Source organism: Triticum urartu, chromosome 7 (assembly GCF_003073215.2).
Source record: "Triticum urartu cultivar G1812 chromosome 7, Tu2.1, whole genome shotgun sequence".
In the NCBI taxonomy this organism is placed as follows: domain Eukaryota; kingdom Viridiplantae; phylum Streptophyta; class Magnoliopsida; order Poales; family Poaceae; genus Triticum; species Triticum urartu.
This window is the reverse complement of record NC_053028.1, coordinates 100,717,424-100,737,402: the sequence shown is the minus strand read 5'-3', so window position 1 is coordinate 100,737,402 and position 19,979 is coordinate 100,717,424. Positions and strand designations below refer to the sequence as shown.

At 43.0% G+C, this 19,979-nt stretch overlaps 3 protein-coding genes across 7 annotated transcripts; 1 reads left to right on the top strand and 2 right to left on the bottom strand.

The window, feature by feature from the left end:
- The first annotated feature begins 423 nt into the window (after positions 1-423).
- On the top strand, positions 424-1,221 carry LOC125523141. Its single transcript, XM_048688198.1, has 2 exons — positions 424-670; positions 764-1,221. Exons 1-2 carry the CDS (start codon positions 455-457, stop codon positions 1,049-1,051), a joined length of 504 nt encoding a protein of 167 aa, XP_048544155.1. The 5' UTR covers positions 424-454; the 3' UTR covers positions 1,052-1,221.
- Positions 1,222-1,252: 31 nt separating this feature from the next.
- Positions 1,253-5,183, bottom strand: LOC125523140. 4 transcript variants are annotated; one of them, XM_048688194.1, is made up of 11 exons: positions 4,950-5,183; positions 4,033-4,860; positions 3,768-3,923; positions 3,483-3,668; positions 3,086-3,383; positions 2,259-2,998; positions 2,082-2,180; positions 1,910-2,010; positions 1,754-1,833; positions 1,574-1,649; positions 1,253-1,495 (listed from the first exon to the last, which is right to left on the bottom strand). In XM_048688194.1, exons 2-6 carry the CDS (start codon positions 4,819-4,821, stop codon positions 2,589-2,591), a joined length of 1,839 nt encoding a protein of 612 aa, XP_048544151.1. In that variant the 5' UTR covers positions 4,822-4,860; positions 4,950-5,183; the 3' UTR covers positions 1,253-1,495; positions 1,574-1,649; positions 1,754-1,833; positions 1,910-2,010; positions 2,082-2,180; positions 2,259-2,588. The 4 variants fall into 4 exon arrangements, with proteins under 4 accessions (XP_048544151.1, XP_048544152.1, XP_048544154.1 ...); XM_048688195.1 differs by having other exon boundaries at positions 1,754-1,822; XM_048688197.1 differs by having other exon boundaries at positions 1,754-2,010; positions 4,033-4,238; positions 4,707-4,860.
- A 12,724-nt stretch (positions 5,184-17,907) lies between these two features.
- On the bottom strand, positions 17,908-19,598 carry LOC125522662 (thioredoxin H2-like). Of its 2 annotated transcripts, none has more exons than XM_048687708.1 (4): positions 19,369-19,598; positions 18,980-19,158; positions 18,347-18,472; positions 17,908-18,254 (listed from the first exon to the last, which is right to left on the bottom strand). In XM_048687708.1, the coding sequence occupies exons 1-4, from the start codon at positions 19,448-19,450 to the stop codon at positions 18,120-18,122; spliced, it is 522 nt and encodes a 173-aa protein (XP_048543665.1). In that variant the 5' UTR covers positions 19,451-19,598; the 3' UTR covers positions 17,908-18,119. The 2 variants fall into 2 exon arrangements, with proteins under 2 accessions (XP_048543665.1, XP_048543666.1); XM_048687709.1 differs by having other exon boundaries at positions 18,347-18,448.
- Between the last annotated feature and the right edge of the window lie 381 nt (positions 19,599-19,979).

The window sequence follows — 19,979 nt, the reverse complement described above, 5'->3', positions numbered from 1 at the left end:
TCTCTAGCGTGAGGATCAATTGTTCTGCCCTTTTTGTAACTGTCTTGTTGACAGTTCTGTAAGCCCATGCATTGTGTCATGTGCTTTGCACTGTGTCGTGTGTTGAACCTAGTAATTCTATAAGTATTTTGGCATGGAACTGTACCAGCCATTGAAACCTATGACTAGTGAGTGTTTGTTAAGAATGATGTGTGCCAAAGTTTTAGCGTGCCTGCAATTATGCGGTTTGAAAATGTTAGTATTACTATCCGTGAATTACCGTGGAAGCTGGCAAGAGTGCCATTGGCACGTGACGGGCCTGCCATGCAAAACAATTAGAAAAACACCGGTGAGAGCCGTTGCCCACCACTCCTTTCGAAAAGTGACCGTTGGTGGGAGCCCTTGGCTATATATACAGCATGCCGCCTACACTCCGTTGGGCTTCACTCCACCAGCATCAAATCCTGCCCAACAAATGTCTTCGTCATTCTCTTCGAGCTCAAGGTGTGCTTCTTCATCCCAGAGGCGTTGGGCCTCCCCAAGAAGGTCGCCGGTGAGATACAGGGTGGGTCCACTGGACTATGAACCTACGATGCCATGCTGGTGCAAGGAGAAACCCAAGGCTGCCATGTGGATCTCCTGGAGCGACGATAACCCTGGGAGAAGATACAAGACATGCGCCAAGTCGCGGGTATGTGTCCTGATAACTGTCGTTTTTGGTTGTTGCCTTGGCTGATTCTTGGTTCTTCCCCACTGACATTTTTTTGTGCTCAACTCCCGTCAGATGGGAGGTTGTGAAATGTACGAGTGGCATGACGATCCCATTGAGGAACCGTTCCTCAAACAACTCATCATTGATCTCTGCGACAGGGTGCGTCAGTTAGAGAGGATCAGCTCAGAGTTGCGTGATGCAGCAAGTTCAGTGCCACAACACCAAACTCCCCAGCTAGAAGTTGCTCCTGCTCCTACAGATAATTTAGCTCTGAATCAAGGATCTGGCTACATGAAGGCATTTGCAATGTTCGTGCTGCTGGCAGCATTCTGTTACAAGTTAGGAGCAACAATCTTGTAACTGCATCCACAAGTAGGTGTAAGCCTTGTGTTCTAGATGTGATAATTGTAACCCTAGCAGATGTAGTAGAGCAGTTGACATTGCTTGTCTCCTAAGATGTTTATCTTGTACCTCTAATATGTATGAACTTCTAATATATTTCATACTAGTTGCATATGAACTTCTGCTTCTACCAGCCATGCTAAAAAGATTCGCATCTGATACAATAAGAGGGAGTCGATAATCAGACATAGTTTTGATCCAGGTCTGTCCTAAATGATTGTTACAAACCAGATAGAGAGGTTTTTCCAATAGTTAGGGACGTTCAAAGAAAGGTAAGTTTTTCTAAAGAGCAATGAACGATCCTTTGACAGCTTCAAGGGCGTCGTTTGCCACTGGAGTTTGGTTGCCTTGCATCCTCATTAGTTCGTAGATCATCAAGCTGCTATGTGATGCGAGCGTGTCCTGGAGGAAGAGATGGTGTGAATTAGCAAAAAAAACAAGCACACAGTTTCCATACGGTATGACCAATTAGAAACATACTTTGTTCAGTGGTGTCTACAGTTTGTCGCCGTCATAATTCCATGCAAAAAAGGTGGCGCACAGCCCGGTCTGCTCTCTGCATTTGGGAGGGACGAAGAAGCCAATAATAACAGTTAAAAGAACCAGACAAATATATCTGTTAATTATGAAGGTCGGGTGGTCGACAGTCAAAGTGCATACTTCTCAATGTTTTCCCTCATTATGATCCGAAAAGTGCGCCCCCAGTGGCTTGATTCACAATGCCAAGAGCTGAAAAAATTCTGGAGGCATGTGAACAACGCGGCATGCAGTTTGTTGCTAACAAATTCATGCATGCTGACTCGCCGATTGCTATACCCAAATGGCCCAACTGTTGGGTCGAATACGATGATTCTTTTCCGCAGCATATCAAATGCATATACAGTCCAACAATCAGGTAGTATCGTCGGGATGTACCACTGCATATATATAGGCATATCAGTGAGTTGGGATCGTAAAAATTGACACTAGCTCTGCTAAAAACACCTACCATTCGGCACGAAGCTGGATTGCAGGATGCTGTTCCTTCTTGGAAGCTAGCCCTAATTGAGTGTACAGTCAATGGGTCGGCATTCGCCAAAACAGTTGTCTGCACTATGCAGTTTGGGGGGTTGTCATCAAGACAGAAAAGGGTGGAGAATTAAGGGGAGGTGCTGGAAATACTCACAGCAAAGTCAGGCTCGAGGAATTTCCTCCATATCAGTCCAGGAGTGTCCTTTGAGAAAAACGAGTCAATCTGGCCAAGCCCGCGGAAAATAGTTGTAGCCATCTCATGGGTCATTGCATCGTTAGATGCAAGTTGACGTTGGATTTCAACCCCCTCTAATGCTATGAGTCTTGGCTTAGGATGCATGATCCATTTCCTGCAGCGATTTGATTGGAAAGATGCAGTTACTAAATGAGAAGACGAAAAATGCTTGTGAGCATTCAGTAAAATCTTTAATGCACAGGGGATGCGTTCTTTCCTCTCAAGGTTTAGCATCGAGGCTACAGTCATCTAGTCTCTTATGGCCCTGAGTACAGTTGGATTTGGTGGTACTGGGACTGATCCAGCTACCCACGGATCTCTTCCAAAATTGCATTGAGGTAGATCGATCTTCACATGTGCTCCATCGGTGGTTGATCCAAACAATATGAACCCGGGGGCTGGCCGCATCTCAGCATAGTAAGTAACCAAGATGGCTGTAAGGTCGTCGTAAAATGCAACGATCTTGCTTGCAATTTCATTGAGGCTTGCATCCTGGGATATGGCAATTTGGTTGAGTGGTTCTTGCCCATATGTTGGTGTTGCGGCGAGGACGTTCTGCGCCTCACGTGAACATGTTTTCTTTGCTGTGCCCGACTGTACGCTTGATGATAAACTTCCATCCCTTTTCCTAGCCGCGGAACTATTGGCAGATAGACAACCTGCCAAGGGAGAATGAGTAGTGTGAGATTGGATAATCGTTTATATGCATTTCAATGTTGAAAACGTAAGCATGATGGATTGTTTACCTACAGGGTTGCCTGGTGCTGGTAGTCGAGGACCTATCTTGCTGACTAATGGGGTGCTGAATTGAGTTTGGTGAGTTGGTACATGAGGCGGTGCATCACAAGTGTTTGTGCCGTCCTTTTCCAAGATGCACTTTTTGTTCCCATGTGCCTTGCAACAAGTGCAACTATCTGCTAAGCATGCCATAAGCTTGTCTGTGAAAGTAAACATATTGGACTGGAACACTTGACGCATTTTTGATATGCTTGCTAGGCCACGGGCGTTCTGCTCCCGCAGAAGTATACCAAGCTTCTCCGCTGACTATATGTTACACATAAAAAATGGGGTTAGATGCGAGGGGTGACAAGTTGATGCTACAAAATGTGTGAATGCTTTCTTAACTGAATAGAAGTGACTTACAATGCTTGGGTACCGTGTTCGTATGTAATTTGAAAACTCCTGCGGCCCGGTTTTGGTATAACTACTTCGCAACATCGGCGCGCATGTGGCATTTGCCCTTCTGGGCGCCGGCTTTGCTGCTTTCACTGTGAAAGTTTCCTTAGAAGGGAAGCCAATAAGATTGCTCACTGACAGCTCGGTCCGTACCTGTTGAGTTGCGAAGATGGTCATTGCATGTCATGGATGACAAATAATTGCATGTGCAGACTGAAAATATATTTAGCACGTGTGTGGGGGAGTGATTACCATTGCACCGTGGTAGGAAACTTCACTGGCGCCAACATTAACTGTAATTTTGTCCACCATCTTCTTCATCAAATCATATTCGTACAGACCTATCCGCAGCGTCACGTCTCGCAGCATGTTTAGAACACCGAGATCAAGGCTGTCTAGTACGAAAAGCTGTGATACAAACACCAGTAAGCAAAAAAAAATTAGCATGCCGATTCTGAATAATGTGAATGTGCAAAAATGTACTTCATGAAAGACCAAGGAACAGATCAGAAAATACCTGCAGGAACAGATGACAACCAACTATGTGGACGGTTGGGTTTCTCTTGGACACATCTGCATTGAACTTCTTAACAGCTTGGAACAGATTCTTGAGTACATATCCTCCCCAATTCCAATCCTTTATCTTGCTGATATCACTCAGTGCAGCCCAGAAGTCTATGGATATGTAATCGTGCTTAGCAGTGGGGGCAAGCACATGACCGACTACAAAAATAACAAAAGCAATTTTGAAACAGCCCTGCTCTATTTGAGGGGATGATTCTGTTATGTCTCGAATTAAGTACGCCTCAGCTGCTTTAAGACTGTGCGTGCCTCTCTCGCTAAATGATGCAGCCACACGCGTGTACTCAATACATGCTTCAGACGGCTCTATGCCTTCACCTTGTATGACTGAATTTCCACATGGGATGCCAAAGACATAGTTCAGGTGCTGGTCACATAATTCAAGAACACCTTGGCCCTCTAGATTTATTATGCTGGAATCTACATCAACTCTGTCCATTAGGTACGCGATGTACTTAAGGCTGATCTTCTGCCATGATTTAAGCTCTAACATTCCATCAAAACCGGTTTCCCTGACTAACTGCCGCTTAAAATCACTAAACTGGCCTATGACCGATCCAACTTTTAGCAAAGAAAACCTGGACGTGAAGCACGGGGTGCCAGTCAAACCTGTTGAACCACCGGATCCATCACAGTCGCTGTTCCAATCTTCAGGTGACTGCTCACTATTCTCTACTCGATTGATAACCATAGCTGCTTGGATCCCGCTAAATAAGTCAGACATCTTCGCCCTCTACGACTAATCCACCCTTGAATGAAAAACCTAGATAATGAAAGCAAGATCTAAGAACAATGGCGAGCGAGCATTACAATCAAACATTTAAATGCTAGGGGTGTGATTCGGGTGAGTACCTCTTGCCCTACTTGGGATGTTACCCTGCCAGACTGACGGAGAAGGACAAGCCTCGCCGCCGTCGACCAGCTCTACGGCGAGGGGGTTCTTCGTCCGCCTTGGTCCGTCTGGTGGATTCTCCTTGGGCGGCGAAGAACAGAGACCTGTGTTTGCCTTGCCTCTGCCTGAGGTGGGTGGAGGTAGATGACAAGGACGAGGGGTGATGTGAGGGCGTAGTAAATTACGTGACGAGACGTCTCGGGGGAAAGCAACCCGGCCTGCACGGATGTGTGCTGTTCCATGAAACCTGTACCTCGTGTAGATCAGGGCCGCTAATTGGGTTGTTTTGGTTAGAGTAAACATACAAACGTGAACATGATGGCGATTTTTTTTTCTGTGCGAAAAATCGCTGATCTAACATATGATGCTGCCTAAACTTGTTCGACTTTCTCTAACTTGATGAACAAATGAAAAATGTCGTGGCATGATTGTGATACTGTTTTGTGAATCTGTAATTGGCTGGTAATACTGTCAAAAGTGTCAAGCAAAGTCAAATGGTCGAAACAGTTAAACATGCTTGGTGCCTGGTAACAAACATGTGGGCGAAAAGTGTGTGTTGGCTGGACGATAGTGATCCACGTCATCACTTGCTGAACGTGTGGTCGCCCATGTCCAACGCTTGTTACGAATCATGCATGCACGCACATCTCCGAACAGGTACCAAACGAAGGCCGCCCATCAAGTACATGTCAGCTTTCCCTCTGAGGGCTAGGTCCCTTCTGCATGTGCGTGGGCCATGGCTGGGCCAATACGGGCCAAAGATAAATCAAATACGTGGTGTATACACTGGCAGCACGGATCCACATGGGAAAGCGACGACCAGAGATAGCGGCCTGCCTGCAGCGCGGCCGCTATTGGCATTTTGCGTGGGGCTCCAGCCCTTCTACCCATCGCCGACAAATAATGGAAGGAGCAGGGAAGAAAGAGGAAACCAGCCCATACTAGAATTTGGTTCTAGATCCGCCTCAGTTTTCTGTTGTTCCTTCCATTCAGTGGTTGAGTCTAAATATGTTTCATTTTAAAACACTTGTAGATCAACAAGTTGGTAAAAGACTTTCACAGAAAGAAATATGTATTCTTTCTATGTAAGCATGAAAAGACGAAATCTCAAATACTGGATAAATTTGTAGATGGTTTTCGAGGTCTCTACTTCTTGAAACCGCATGGAACTCAGGAAAAATATCATACCAAGGATTTTTCCCGTGCTACCACTTAGGCATGAGATGTCATAGGCGGTTTGACCTGTCTTATGGAACTAGTAGAGCAAGCAGGTTATTGTTTCCATGGGAAATTGACGCTAAAGAATCTATAGTGGCTTTCTGAAACTAAGATAATAAAAGCATGGGACCTTGGAATCAGAGATATGATCAAGATGAACGAGTCAGGGATTAAGTCAGATTTCAAATGGATAGAAGAGCTCATAAAGAACATGGTTTTTTCCAAATCAAAAGTACCCAGGGAACTTAAATACTTACTGGAATAGGAGTACATCACATCTGATCAATCAAGTATGAAAACCTCATAAGACACAATATTTTTCTTCTGACGACGAATCTAAAGTTGGGAAATTTATCATTCTGTTCCAGAAGCTGATAGTCATCAGAAAATTATGTTACAAGATTTACCTCACAGCTCTTTTTTATGTCAAGTGTGGCTTGTGTGACGCCACTCATGATTCACAGGTAGATTTACCTCACAACTCTTGAAAAGATATTCAGTTATCAGGCAAAGGGGTTCTACTCACCTAACGAAGCAGGTGTAGCATTATTTTGACACCACTACTGCCATCAGCCATCATGGCATGGATTGATTGTGGTTAGTGTCAAAACCACCTGATAGTCACAGAATACAGCAACACTTTTCCGATGTTAGAGTGTCATGTGCCTGGCCTGTTTGCTCAAGTCTAATAGGCCCTATTTTTCACAAAACAGGAGGAGATAAGTCCCCTACTGATTATATATTAGATATATGGAACAGGAAAATACAGACAAAAGTTCAGGAAACGAAAAAAATTCAAAAAGATTACACTTCTGCTCTAGCCATCAATGCATTGGAATTTTTCAAACCTGTTTTACTCTAAAAATGACTTGTGTGCAAAGCATTTTGAAAGTACTCAAACAGGATTGCACAGACGGGTTGATCCCCTTAAAATCCAATCACTCTTGCCCATCCAAATGCTCCAACTCATAAGAACATTGACTTCCATGAAGGAGGGCACTTGCAACTGATGTTTGAAACTACCCAAAATATCATATGGTTCAGCCATTAGGTTGATAAATAAGCCAAGATGAATCGAACATTTCTGTGCAAAAGGGCATTCTATAAGAAGATGAAATAGAGTTTCTCCAATGCCATTTCGGCAAAGAACACAGTCATATGACGCAAGAGGACCTATTTGAAGTCATTGAGACATGCTATCCCCATAAACTTCTAAGGTTGCGCAACAGATGCACGGGCGGTGGTTAATAAAAACAGTAGATTTATTGTGCAATCGAGCAATATGAACACTAGACGGCAATATTAAATCGAGCAACATGAACCTATCTGGCCTCCTGATGGGCAGGTGAAAACACTGGCACTACTAGGGAAAAGCCTAGTAGTAGCACGGATTAATGGGATAGCAGTAGTGTGGGGTCCCGCGCTACTACTAGGGTGCTACAGCTAATAGTTAGGAGTAGGGAGGGCCTTACCCCATGCTACTGCTACTGCTAAATAGCAGCAGCATGGGGTTTGACCAGCTCTACTACTAAATAGCAGCAACGTGGGTTGTTGCCCCTTGTCAGTATATTCATGCGTATTTATATTTATGTTGTATTTATACATCATTATACAATTTTTTATATAGTAGCAATAAAGAGGTTGTGGAAGAAACATAGATTAGATTAAAGTGGATGGATCCAAGTGACCATGTTAAATTAGTAGGAAGATATATATGATTTTGGGACGGCACACAAGTGTCGAATGAAGGCAATAATCTAATCTGTGTTTCTTCCACCCCAATGATATAACAATCATCATTATCATAATGATATAACAACTCATCATCATTGTAGTCATATAACAACTCATCATCATTCTAGCACATGACAAGTACTACGGCATCATCATCATCATCATCATCATCATCATCATCATCATAGTCATATAACAACTCATCATCGTAATCATGTAATAACTCAGCATCAATATAGCACATGACAAGTTAACCAACACTAACTAATTCTTATCATCCTAGGTAAATAACTCATCATCATTCTAGCACATGATAAGTACTAGCTAGGACCTACTCCTCTCTCTTAGGAAAAATAGAATAAAATAGGTAAACCTCTCCGTCTCCAAAATGGAGAATAGAGATCTGCCTATCTCCAATTTGTGGCCTGCACACATTCATGATGTCTCCGATTGGTTGCCTGTGCGCATCCACTACTTTTCTTCATCCTTTGATTTTGAGGCATTTATCTGTCAGACAAGTTGAGTATGCACTTTGGAAAGCTACAGGCGGACTTGGCGGTAAGCTAATAATACTCATCTCACGTTCAGTGTACATCAGCTGAGGCACAACATCCTTAGGGAGCTTCTGTTGAAAAACATAATAGTAGCATAGTTAGCAATGTAGTTTACTACAGAAGAAGGTATGCAAAAGATGAACTAGTGGCACAATAATAAAAAATCTTACCATGCTATTTGCACGAATGTTACCATCATTCAACTCGTGGAGTAGTGGCATGTATCCACTATAATGTTGGCTAAATTCATAATGGAACTTAAAAGTCTCAACATCATTAACAAAGGAGACAAGATAATTTTTCTCCTCCCAAGTTAGCTATGAGACATGACCGTAGTAGGTCTGGTCTACAGCTGTGATAGCCTGGCTTATTAGGGATCATAGACTACTCATATCAATAAGGAATTCCTTCTTTTCCGGGAGCCCATTCGGAAAGAACTCTAAAGTTAAGCGTGCTCATCTTGGAGTAGTTTCAGATGGGTGACCGACCGGGAAGTTGCTCCCAGGTACGCACGAGTAAGGACAAAGTGCGCAGAAAAGACTAGTATTGATCTGTAGGGCCAGTCTAGATCCCACCAGGAGTAACGACCACCGGTGGGTGTGTCTGGGGCGTTACAAGTTGGTATCAGAGCCGACCCTCGCGGTTACACGGATGTTTGCGGACAGGTGCGCGGTCATGTTGTTCATGATGATTGTGACCCGTCGTGGCACATGGCATGACACATGTGCCGGACTGGATGCACAGACGTATGCGCCAAGAGGGAACATTCCTGTGGCCCGACGAGGGCGTTGGTTCCTCTGAGTGGGGTGTATGTGATAGTCTGGCTTATTAGGGATGATAGACTACTCATATCAATAAGGAATTCCTTCTTTTCTCGGGTGCACACGAGTGAGGATAAAGTGCGCAGAAAAGAGATATATGGGGCCAGTCTAGATCCCGACATGAGTAACAACCACCGATGGGTGTGTCCAGAGCGTTACAACAGCCTTCCATGTGTTTCTTGGAGAAAGGAAATAAGGTGTCTATTATAAATAAAAAAGTTTAGTAAGGATGAATACCAACTATTTTAAATAAACAATATAAATTACTTAACAAATTTGTTTGAAAAACTCACATAGAGGTAGAATTGGAATCATGTCCACATCCACCCAAGTGTTGATATTATGTTCAAGATCATATTTAGGACCAATATCGTAGGTTATTTTCGTATCCTCGTGAAATCCGTAGGCCTTGCACAGTCCTCTCTAATTTGAACAACAATAATGTGTGTGATTTACTGCATTGTAGAGCTTAACCTCAAAAATGAAACCATGTTTCGTCTTAAGGTGAGCTTCCTTTGTCTCCATATTCTCCTTATCTTTGAAATCGAGCTTGTCTAAGATATAAGGTGTTGCATAATAGGGGACGCACTAGTAAAATTGTAAAAAAATACACGTTAAAGGAAAAGGTACAAGTCATGCTTATTTACGAAAAAATACTTGCCATCGTTACATACAAATAAAATGTTCGAAGGTCACCTTCAGCGTGAGGGTGAAGCACCTATCCTATTCTTGGTGAGGCCTGTCGCACATAGCCCCGTCGTCGGTGCAGTAATCACTCGAGGATCCTATCCTCATCAGACATTTCATGTGTTCATAATTCAAAGAATAAAAAACGATGGCAAATACCAGGAACTCGACATACATATCACTATTCAACACACGTTGACTTTCGGTCGAATCTTCCTTGGAAAACTTTCATCTCTCGTGGTGTATATGGTGGGCACTCCCATTCTGATATATTGACCATTGGTGATGGTCGCTCCTCTCTTCTTTCCCGAGTGCATTACACCAAAATGTCTAGCACACAAGAAAGAAGGAGAAGCGACCCCCATGAGAACACTTGGGATTCTTCCTCTCTAATATATCGACCGTATATGGTGGACACTCCCTCATTGATTTTCGACCATCGGTGATGATTGCTTGACCCCTTCTCTCATGCATTACTGATGTATATCACGGGAAGAAGAGGAGGAAACAACCTCCATGAAATCAGTCGGGATCCTTCCTTCAAGAACAAACTGAAAGTCACACAATATGCCCCAACAGACTGAAAGCCAACCCTAAGCATCAGTCAATTAACATTACATATATCGCTAAAATGTCGTTTCATTCCCGTTCTGGCGAATCACGGGCACTCGATATGTCATATTTTCTAGCACAGGTAATACTTCCATTTTGCATCATGTTTTCCTACTGTTATTTATTATATTTTGGGTTGTTATTCACTTTATGATGCAATTCTAATTCGTTTTTTCTCTTATTTTACAAGTTTTACATGAAGAGGGAGATTGCCAGCAGCTGGAATTTTGGTCCTGAAAAAGCTACAGGAGAGATAGATATTCTTCACAGCTCCAAATAACCTGAAAATTTACAGAGAAATATTTTGAAATATATAAAAAATCTTGGCGGAAAAAAATACTAGGAGGGGGCCCACCTGAGAGCCATGATCTCAAGCCCCCCCCCCCTCGGTGGGGGGGGGCGCCTGGTGAGCTAGTGACTCTCCCAGCATGCCTCTAGGGCTCATCTTCTCCTGTATGATGCTATTTTCCCTAGAAAAAACCAGAAGAAGAATTTTGAAACGAAGCGCCGCCGTCTCGAGGTGGAACCTGGGCAAGAGCACTTTTGCTCTCCGGCGAAGCGATTCTGACGGGGATACTTCCCTCCGGGAGGGGGAAATCGAAGGCATCAACATCACCAACGATCGTTCATCGTGGGAGGATCAATCTTCATTAACATCTTCGCCAACACCATCTCCTCTCAAACCCTAGCTAGTTCATCTCTTGTATTCAATCTTTGTCCCAAAACCTCAGATTGATACCTGTGGGTTGCTAGTACAATTGATTACATCTTGTAGTTGATGCTAGTTGGCATATATGGTGGAAGATTAAATGTTCAGATCCTTAAGCATATTCAATACCCCTCTGATCTTGAACATGCATGAATATGATTTTTGAATAGCTACTTTTATTCTTGAGGATATGAGATAAGTCTTGTTATAAGTAATCATGTGAAGTTGGTATTCGTTTGATATTTTGATGATATATATGGTGTGCTTTCTTTAGTGGTTTCATGTGAACATCTGCTACATGACACTTCACCATACTTTGGCACAAGGCAAGGCATTATGGAGTAATAAGTAGATGATGGATTGCGAGAGTGATAGAAGCTTAAACCCTAGTTCATACGTTATTTTGTAAGGGGTTGATTTGGATCCATATATTTCATGCTATGGTTAGATTTATCTTAATTTTTCTTTCGTAGTTGCGGATGCTTATTAGAGGGGGTAATCATAAGAGGGTTGCTTGTTCAAGTAAGAGCAGCATCCTAACACCGGTCCACCCATATATCAAATTATTAAAAGTAATGAACGTGAACCAACTAAACATGATGAACGTGACTAGATGACAATTCCTATTGTCCTCAAGAATGTTTTGCTTTCTATAAGAGAACTTTCCGGCTTGTTCTTTGATATAAAAAGGATTGGGCCATCTTGCTGCACCTTGTTACTATTTTTCAAGAATCCATAGCCGAGGCAGTACCTACTCAGGCTTATATCACTCACACAAGATGTATAAATAGTAGCAAGAATAAGAATTATACAATTGAGAAGAATCAAGTAATATGGCCGATAGATACTATCGTCCTTAAAGTGAAACATGTTTGATGCGCTTGTGTGCGACATTGCTCCTGTGCAGTTTTGGTTATAATAAATGTTCCTTGGTATGGAAGCTTTACCAAGAAACGAAGGGCATGCGTTGACTGTCAAAATTGTCAGATTTGCATTATATGGCAAGGCCAACCGGTCTGATCAGCATGTTGAAGCAATCCGACCGGTACGTTGTCAGTCTTGTAGCCAATCCAGCAATGCAGACCGATCACCAAACAGATCAGACCGTTATAATCAAAGTGCTCAAAATGCAAATTGGACTTCACCATTGCGTAGATCTCGTCGTGACAATCAAAATGCATATGTAAGACTAGCCCCATCCTATAAATATAAAGGGCCACACCCGGGTGGGGACAACCAAATGGAACCAAAACATTTACTTTTTTGATAAAGCTATTTTTCGAATGGCAGGAAATTTGCAACAGTTCCAAATGACCTCTGCGCTGTCCGATCCATATCGTATGCTCGGATGGAGTTCCATCTGATCCGCAATTTCAGGGTTGTTTCCCACGTTTCGCTATAAATTCTCTGGCTCCATCGGATTCGCTTTTCCAGGCTGTTTCTCAGGTTCTGCTAACTCATGTGCAGTGTTTTTTCTTCTCCAGTTCCTGCTAGCACTCCCGCAAAAACAAAAGCTATGGCCGGTGGGATCAAACTCAAGACCCCTAGCATCAACGCTGTTGTAACAGCCATCACACTAGGTTGTGCTTGTTGTGATATAAATGGTATCACAGTACATGACCTTTTGTAAACTGTAATAGCAAAGTTCTATTTTTGTGATTTTCTCCATAAGCTTCTTAAATAGCACAGTAACTCATGTGCAGGCACCATGGTGATGTCCCTTCCATGTTTTCGGCCCTGGAATAAAAGTTGTTGAAATCATACCCCGGTAACTTTTGTTGAAATACGCACACCGAAGCCGATAAATCGCCTACAGGCACCATGGTACCTTTTTTACCCAAAAAATATATATATTAATGTAGCCCGTAACTTGTGTGTAAAAAGCATGATAATGTAGACACAACAAAGGTGATAAGTCATGTACAAATACTATGGTAACCTTTTAACCCGGGGAAATTTTATTGGAAAACAAACCCTGGTAACTTCTATGTAAATAGGTTGGTAATATACACATAATAGAGCTGATAACTCACGTAAATACATCGTGATAATTCTTTTTTTGACTCTGGTATGAAATTTGTTGAAAACCATACCCCCGACAACTTCTGTGCAAATAGCGCATTAATATACGCACAATAGAGTTGATAACTTTGACTAGGGAAATTTTCCCTTTGAAAAACACAACCCCGATAAGTTTTGTGTAAATGACATTATAATTTGTGCACCGCGACCTTGATAATTTTAGATAGAAACATGGTGGTAACATTTTCGACACGAGGGGTGCTTGAAACGTACCCTTGCTAATTTCTGTGTAAATAGCATGATATTTTATGCACTGCTGACATGATAATTTAGGTACAAACACCATAATAATTTTTATCTGGGAAAAAATGTTTGAAGACACATCCGCGATAACTTCTATATAAATACCTTGGTAATATTAGGACAATGACCTGATAACTTAGGTACAAACACGCTCATAACTTTAATCTAAGAAAAAATGATTGTTCAGAACGTAATACATACATGATAGCATGGTAATATAAGCACAACAGTGTCTGTTAGTAAGTTACCAGATTCGTGGCATACATACTACCATGTTTTTATAGAGAATTTATTGGGATGTGTTACAACAACTCTTTATTCATGTGGTCAAAAAAGTTACCACCGTGTTTGTGTGTGAGTTATCAGATTCGTGGCGTATAAAAATTATCTTGCTCTATTTTACAAATAAATTATTGGGATGTGTTATAACAATGTTTTTTTTTTCTTCGAGGCGAAAGTCACCATGATGTTTGTGAGTGAGTTATCAAGTTTGTGGCGTATAATTAGCATGCTCTTTTACATTTAAGTTAGTGTATTACAACAACTTTTTTACCTAGGGTCAAAAAATTACCGTTTGTGCATGATTTATCGAGTCTGTGATGCACGAATTATGGTGTACAAAAGGAAAAAATGGTAAAAAGAAATAAAGAAAAAATGTCTTGTTTTTCTGGTCGTGTCTGTAGCAGTACAAATTTTTATCGACCTTCTTTGTAATCACAATTTGAAACTTGACTAGGTGGATATGGCAAGTTATAATTGACCAAGAGGCAATTCTTCCCCGCATTTATTTACCATGCCAGAAAATAAAAAGAAAGTGGGAAAAGTGATGAGATCTCAGGACGGGACAAGTGGATCGCGATCGTGCGTGCCCGTCCCTAAAATCCTGCCGTATGGAGGTTAGTCATGTCCTTGCTTTTTATATCTCTAAACCCTGAATGCCTCTATCAACCTCTATGTTGTTCGCATACTGATCTCTATGACCAGAGATGGCGTCCTAAGTCTCGCTGGTCGATCTAGGGCACACTGACGACGTCCACGCCCTGACGGGGTCCCGATAATGGCCTTTGCTAGTTTTCTCATAAACTAGTCGTTCTTCGCCACGTAAGTGCGTTGGTTATCTTTTTGCTCGTGAACCTAGCCATCCTCCATCACATAAGCATGGTAGTTATCCTCTGGAACGGTTAATTTGGGTTAAACCCTTGGAAACCGGTCTAACCGGGTTGCTGGACCGGTCTGTGTAGCATTACTGCCGTTCGTTCTATTCGCGGCCCGCACAGTCTAGTGCTCTCATGTGTTGGTCCTAAATTTATGCCAATGGATAAATAATTTTGATTAGTTATAAATACTAAATTTATTCATAATTTTTTAATATTTATGTCTCGTAAGAGCATCTACAACCAAACTCCCCTTCCACTTTTTCCCTAAACGCCCGAAAGCCCACCCGGTCAAAAAAGTATGACCCAACCAGACCACCCCTCTCCCCCCACTTTGTCCCTAAACGTCCGGACTAACACTCAAGGACGTGGCTACCTGGCACCCGAGCGCCCGCTCGCGGGATCGAGCGCTCTCCCCAAAAGGAAGGCAGACTGTCACTTTCCCAAAAAAGCAAATCAGTTTCTCACACTACCATCCCACGCCCACGTGATTCCAAAACCAACTGACATCCTAAAAGAAAACTACTTGACGTATTCACGGTACTCAGGAAATCACCTACGATCTTGTCCTGCATGCATTTATTTGGGTTTCAAATTTTTTTAATAGGTATAACTTTTGATTCGTGCATCGGAATTCAGATCCGTTTTCATCGTTGGGTTTCTCATGACGAGTACTTCAAAACTAGATCCCATATGGGCACATATTGACAAACTTTTTTCGCAGGCAACTTTGGGTTGTATTGAGGCAACTATTGTGCTATAAGAAAGCAACTTCTTTTTTTTTCCTAGTATGACCGCCTATCAACGAAAAATCCTTCTAAGTTGGTTATCGCAACTATCAATTTGACTAGCTTCATCTCTAAGTTGTATACCATAAGTAGCAAGTATCCTAACTCTATGCCACCTATTACACTACTGCACACATCTAATTAGGAGGTTACTAGGTGATTTCACTAATAGATACGGTTCAATTCATCTAGCATCAAAGTAGCTCCTACTTAGCACTAAAGTTGCCTCATTTAGCATCATGTTCTTTTTTTGGCTTGGTATGACTTTCTATTAGGTTGATCTATGTCAAAACAATAAAATCACACAAAACATGAGGTGCCTTTAGTGCTACATACAAGCAACTTCACTGCACTATGTGCTGTGAATCTTGCTAACTTTATCCAACTTGCCTATCAGGACTGCTCGGTTGCTTATCATTGATTATTAGTTGCCTACGATTGATGCTCAGTTGCCTACAAATACTATGAAGTTGCCTAACATTGATACCCAGTCGCCTATCTATGATGCTCAGTTGCCTATAGTTGATGCTCAGTTGCCTACAAATACTATGAAATTGAACATTGATGCACAGTTGCCTATCATTGATGATTAGTTGCCTGTTGTTGATGCTTAGTTGCCTACAAATACTATGAAATTGCCTAACACTGATGTCCATTTTTTATGTTGCCCACGGTTCATGCTCGGTTGGCTACAAAATACTATGAAATTTCCTAACATTGATGTTAGTTGCGTAACTTTACAAATTAGTTGCCGACTAATATTGGGATGTTTCTTATCATTCTTTTTCTATGTTGCCTACCTGTGATGCTCTGTTGTCTGCCATTTCTATATTAGTTGCCTAGAATACATTGAAAAGGTGGTCCATCATTGTTAGTAAGTTGCCTTTCTATGAAACTAAGTTGTTTACCATACCAAAAGGTATTACATGCAACTAAGGATGATGTTAAGCTACTCGCTTGTCATGGCAAGAAGCTTAGAATAATGTTAGCCTACCCCAGAAACTAAGTTGCCTACAATACTATCAAATTGGAGGCGGAGCTAATTATGGTAGAAAACTTAGAAGTGAAGCTAGTTAACTAGATAGTCATGGTAGCCAACTTCAAAGAGATTTTCAATCATAGAAAGTCATACTAAACAAACTAACAAGAAGGTGCTTTCCTATAGCACTAAAGTTGCCTCCGTAGCACCCAAAGTTGCTCATAAAAAAAGTTAGTCAAAACATATTCATATGGGATCTAGTTTTAAAGATCTCGTCATGATTAACCTAAGGGTGAAAACAGATCTTAATTTCGACGCTTGGTCTAAAAGTTATAGCTTTTCAAAATTTTGAAAATGCTAATTAAATGCATGCAGATCTAAGTTTGAACTGAATCCCCATCTCATGCAGTGTCCCACGTGGGCCGCATCTTTGCGCTTGTCGTGACGTGGGTTATTATTATTCTGATCGGAAGATTCCGCATGCGTCGGTGGCGATCGGGCGCAACGGACGGCTCTCGCGTGTGTACTCGTGACACCCATATGGCGCAGCTGCATGATTGAGTATTTAGGAACACTCAAACCCGTCTCAAATGGGTCCAGTCACGCCCGGGCAGCCAGCTGCATGCACACAGGGGCCCACTTGCAGTGACTTGGTGAGAAGACCGCGGGCGGAGCTTGCGCCCGTGGCCGCCCCTGCGCTTGGAGCTCGCGCCCATGGCCGTCCCGAGGCCGGAGCTCGTGCGCCCATGGCCGCCCCGAGGCTGGAGCTCGCGCCCACGGCCATTCCGAGGCCAGAGGTCGCGCCAGCCGGTCCGAGGCCAGAGGTCCCGCCCATGGCCACCCCTGCGCCTGGAGCTCGCGCCCATGGCCACCCCGATGCCGGAGCTCGCGCCCATGGCTTTCCCGAGGCTGGAGCTCGCGCGCCCACGGCCACTCTGAGGCCGGAGCTCGTGCCACCGCGCCCGAAGCTCGCGCTCACGGCCAGTCCGAGGCCGGAGCTCACGCCCCCACACCCGGAGGTCGTGCCTATGGCCGGTCCGAGGCCGGAGCTCGCAGGCCCCGCCCGGAGCTCACACCCACAGCCGCTCCGAGGCCCGAGCTCGTGCACCCAACCGGAGGTCACGCCCACGGCCACTCCGAGGCCGGAGCTCGCGCCCATGAGCAAGCTGACCACGATCTGGCCAAGACTGCTCACACCCATGGCATTTGTGCGTGCTCTAGTCACGTCGCACGTAACCTGTTCGTCGAAATGCTTCAATATGAGGGGGCCAATTTGAGATGTGTGGATGTGAACGCGGGGCATATGAGCGCTCAAAGCAGATGATTGCCGCTGAAGATGCTCTAAAATTCTACTGTAGCTCATATCATGCTGTAGCATAGGTCCATGGACTAGTACATCTAATACTCAACATCTCTCGACAAGTTTCGTACCATGCTTATTCTAGCTACTGTACATAATAGTTTTGCAGCATGCACCTGCATGTACCTCGCACTGCCGATGCGTATATGAAGGTCATATTATATCTCTTCACACGAAATATATTGAGTACTAGTTTAGCGCTCGCTCGATGCTCCGCTCGAGTTCGTCGTCCTTGAGGCCGACGACCTTGCCCACCTGCTTGCAGTTCTTGAATAGCACGAACGTCGGATACGCTCCCTCCACTCCGCAAAGCCCCGCCAAATACTGCACGTACGGTTAATAATTGATATCAATAATCACGCGCGTCCGCTTCCAAATAATGATACATGCATGGAATCATCTGGTTGTGTGTGTACCTCGAAGTTGTCGACGTCCAACTTGCAGAAGTCTGCCTTGCCTATATACTGCTTGGCGAGTTTCTCCAACAGCTTCTCCATGGCCTTGTACAGCGTGGAATTCTTGTCGTAGAACGCATACACCAACTAGATCATTTCAAACATTAGAGTTCTACTAGAGGTCGAGTCTCCAGAAAAGAAAAGAAACTTGAGAGATAGAAAAGCTAGCTGCTACTACCTCTGTCCTGGTTTACTGGTTTGTTTCGTATTTTGTGTCGAAGTTTGACTATAGATTTAACTATCAAAATATTAATACATGTCACCAAAAATTATATCGTTGGATTCATATTTGAACATAGTTTCTGATGATATTATTTTTGTTACATGTAGCTTATGTTTTATTAGTTAAAATTATGATGAAAATATGACCCTAAATGCAGTGGCGGAGGTAGAGGGTGGACAGGGTGGGCCGATTGGAAATATGGGCTTTATACCATAGAGAAAATGCTAAAAAGTAAAATAAAAAATAAGATTATATATACAATTGCACTGTTGGCCCATCCTGGCCCAGTGGGCTAGGTCCGCCACTGCCTAAATGCGAGGGGACTAATAAAAAGACAGAAGTAGTACTAGCTAGGTTAGGTACGTACGTACCAGCTTGTTGTATGGAGCAGACTTGTTCCAATGCAATTTCCATTCATCCATGTCTTTGATCGAGATCACACTTCCGGAAGAGCTATCCTGAGGGGGTTCGGCTAATTGTTTTCTGCCCAACGCATAGTCGAAGGAGTCCGCAGTTAATATAATTATATTAACTGCAGGGTAACGTCTGCCTACAGAATTAAACAAAATCAAGGAAGTGGGTATAGTTAAAATTACAGGAAAGTAAGAAAGTTTCTTTATTGGATAAATCAGCACGAAGAGAACACAACAGGGATCCAGAACCGAAAATCTGTGCGCACATCGTTTCTGTTAGGACGCTCGAATAGAAAGAGAAGAAAGAAAGAAAAAAGATGGAGCAGGGAGCACCGCAGCATGCATACCATCGTTAAATCTGCGCCAGCCGCCGCCGCTCCACCAGAACCACGGCCGTGACTTGTCCACGTAGTAATAGTAGCTGTTCATGCTGGACTAAGAGGGGTGAGCTCAGGAGGAAGGAGTCAGTGCAAGGTGATGGCATTATATAGTGGGCCGGTGAGCTAAGGCCTACGGGTGGATCAGCCGTCTGGATGCGGCGAAGAATATGTGCTCACAAAGCTTAGTCTTGCGGGTCTCGTGTATGCCCTCGACGTCCCTCTATATTAAGATTAAGGCTAGCCATAGTGAAGGTAACATAAATAGTAACATGTATTTGGGACTCACAAACATGCTTATGTGACAGTCAATTAAAAAAGAGAGATAATTACAGTAACATAGATAGATACCGTAACATAATAAATGTTATGCTACTATGTGTCATGTATGGCAATAAATAAGACCACCTATGATACTAATCTATATTACTATGCATTATGAATGTAGTATAATACACTAGTATCATATACTCCTTACTATGACCAGCCTAAGTTGTAGGAGTACTATGTACCTATACATCTTCAACCCAGAAGCTTTAGCAAATAGATGCATCAATGTGTGTGGGGCAAAGAATAGATGC

What these genes read in the sequence shown, in the direction of transcription:
- LOC125523141 (XM_048688198.1), top strand. Translation starts at nt 455, where the DNA reads ATGTCTTCGTCATTCTCTTCGAGCTCAAGGTGTGCTTCTTCATCCCAG. An exon ending in AGACATGCGCCAAGTCGCGG is followed by an intron (nt 671 to 763) that starts GTATGTGTCCTG and finishes AACTCCCGTCAG; the next exon opens with ATGGGAGGTTGTGAAATGTA.
- LOC125523140 (XM_048688193.1), bottom strand. Translation starts at nt 4,821, where the DNA reads ATGTCTGACTTATTTAGCGGGATCCAAGCAGCTATGGTTATCAATCGA. An exon ending in GTTGTCATCTGTTCCTGCAG is followed by an intron (nt 3,924 to 4,032) that starts GTATTTTCTGAT and finishes TTTGTATCACAG; the next exon opens with CTTTTCGTACTAGACAGCCT. An exon ending in AGCACCAGGCAACCCTGTAG is followed by an intron (nt 2,999 to 3,085) that starts GTAAACAATCCA and finishes CTCCCTTGGCAG; the next exon opens with GTTGTCTATCTGCCAATAGT.
- LOC125522662 (XM_048687708.1), bottom strand. Translation starts at nt 19,450, where the DNA reads ATGAACAGCTACTATTACTACGTGGACAAGTCACGGCCGTGGTTCTGG. An exon ending in CTGGCGCAGATTTAACGATG is followed by an intron (nt 19,159 to 19,368) that starts GTATGCATGCTG and finishes TTAATTCTGTAG; the next exon opens with GCAGACGTTACCCTGCAGTT. An exon ending in TGGACGTCGACAACTTCGAG is followed by an intron (nt 18,255 to 18,346) that starts GTACACACACAA and finishes CCGTACGTGCAG; the next exon opens with TATTTGGCGGGGCTTTGCGG.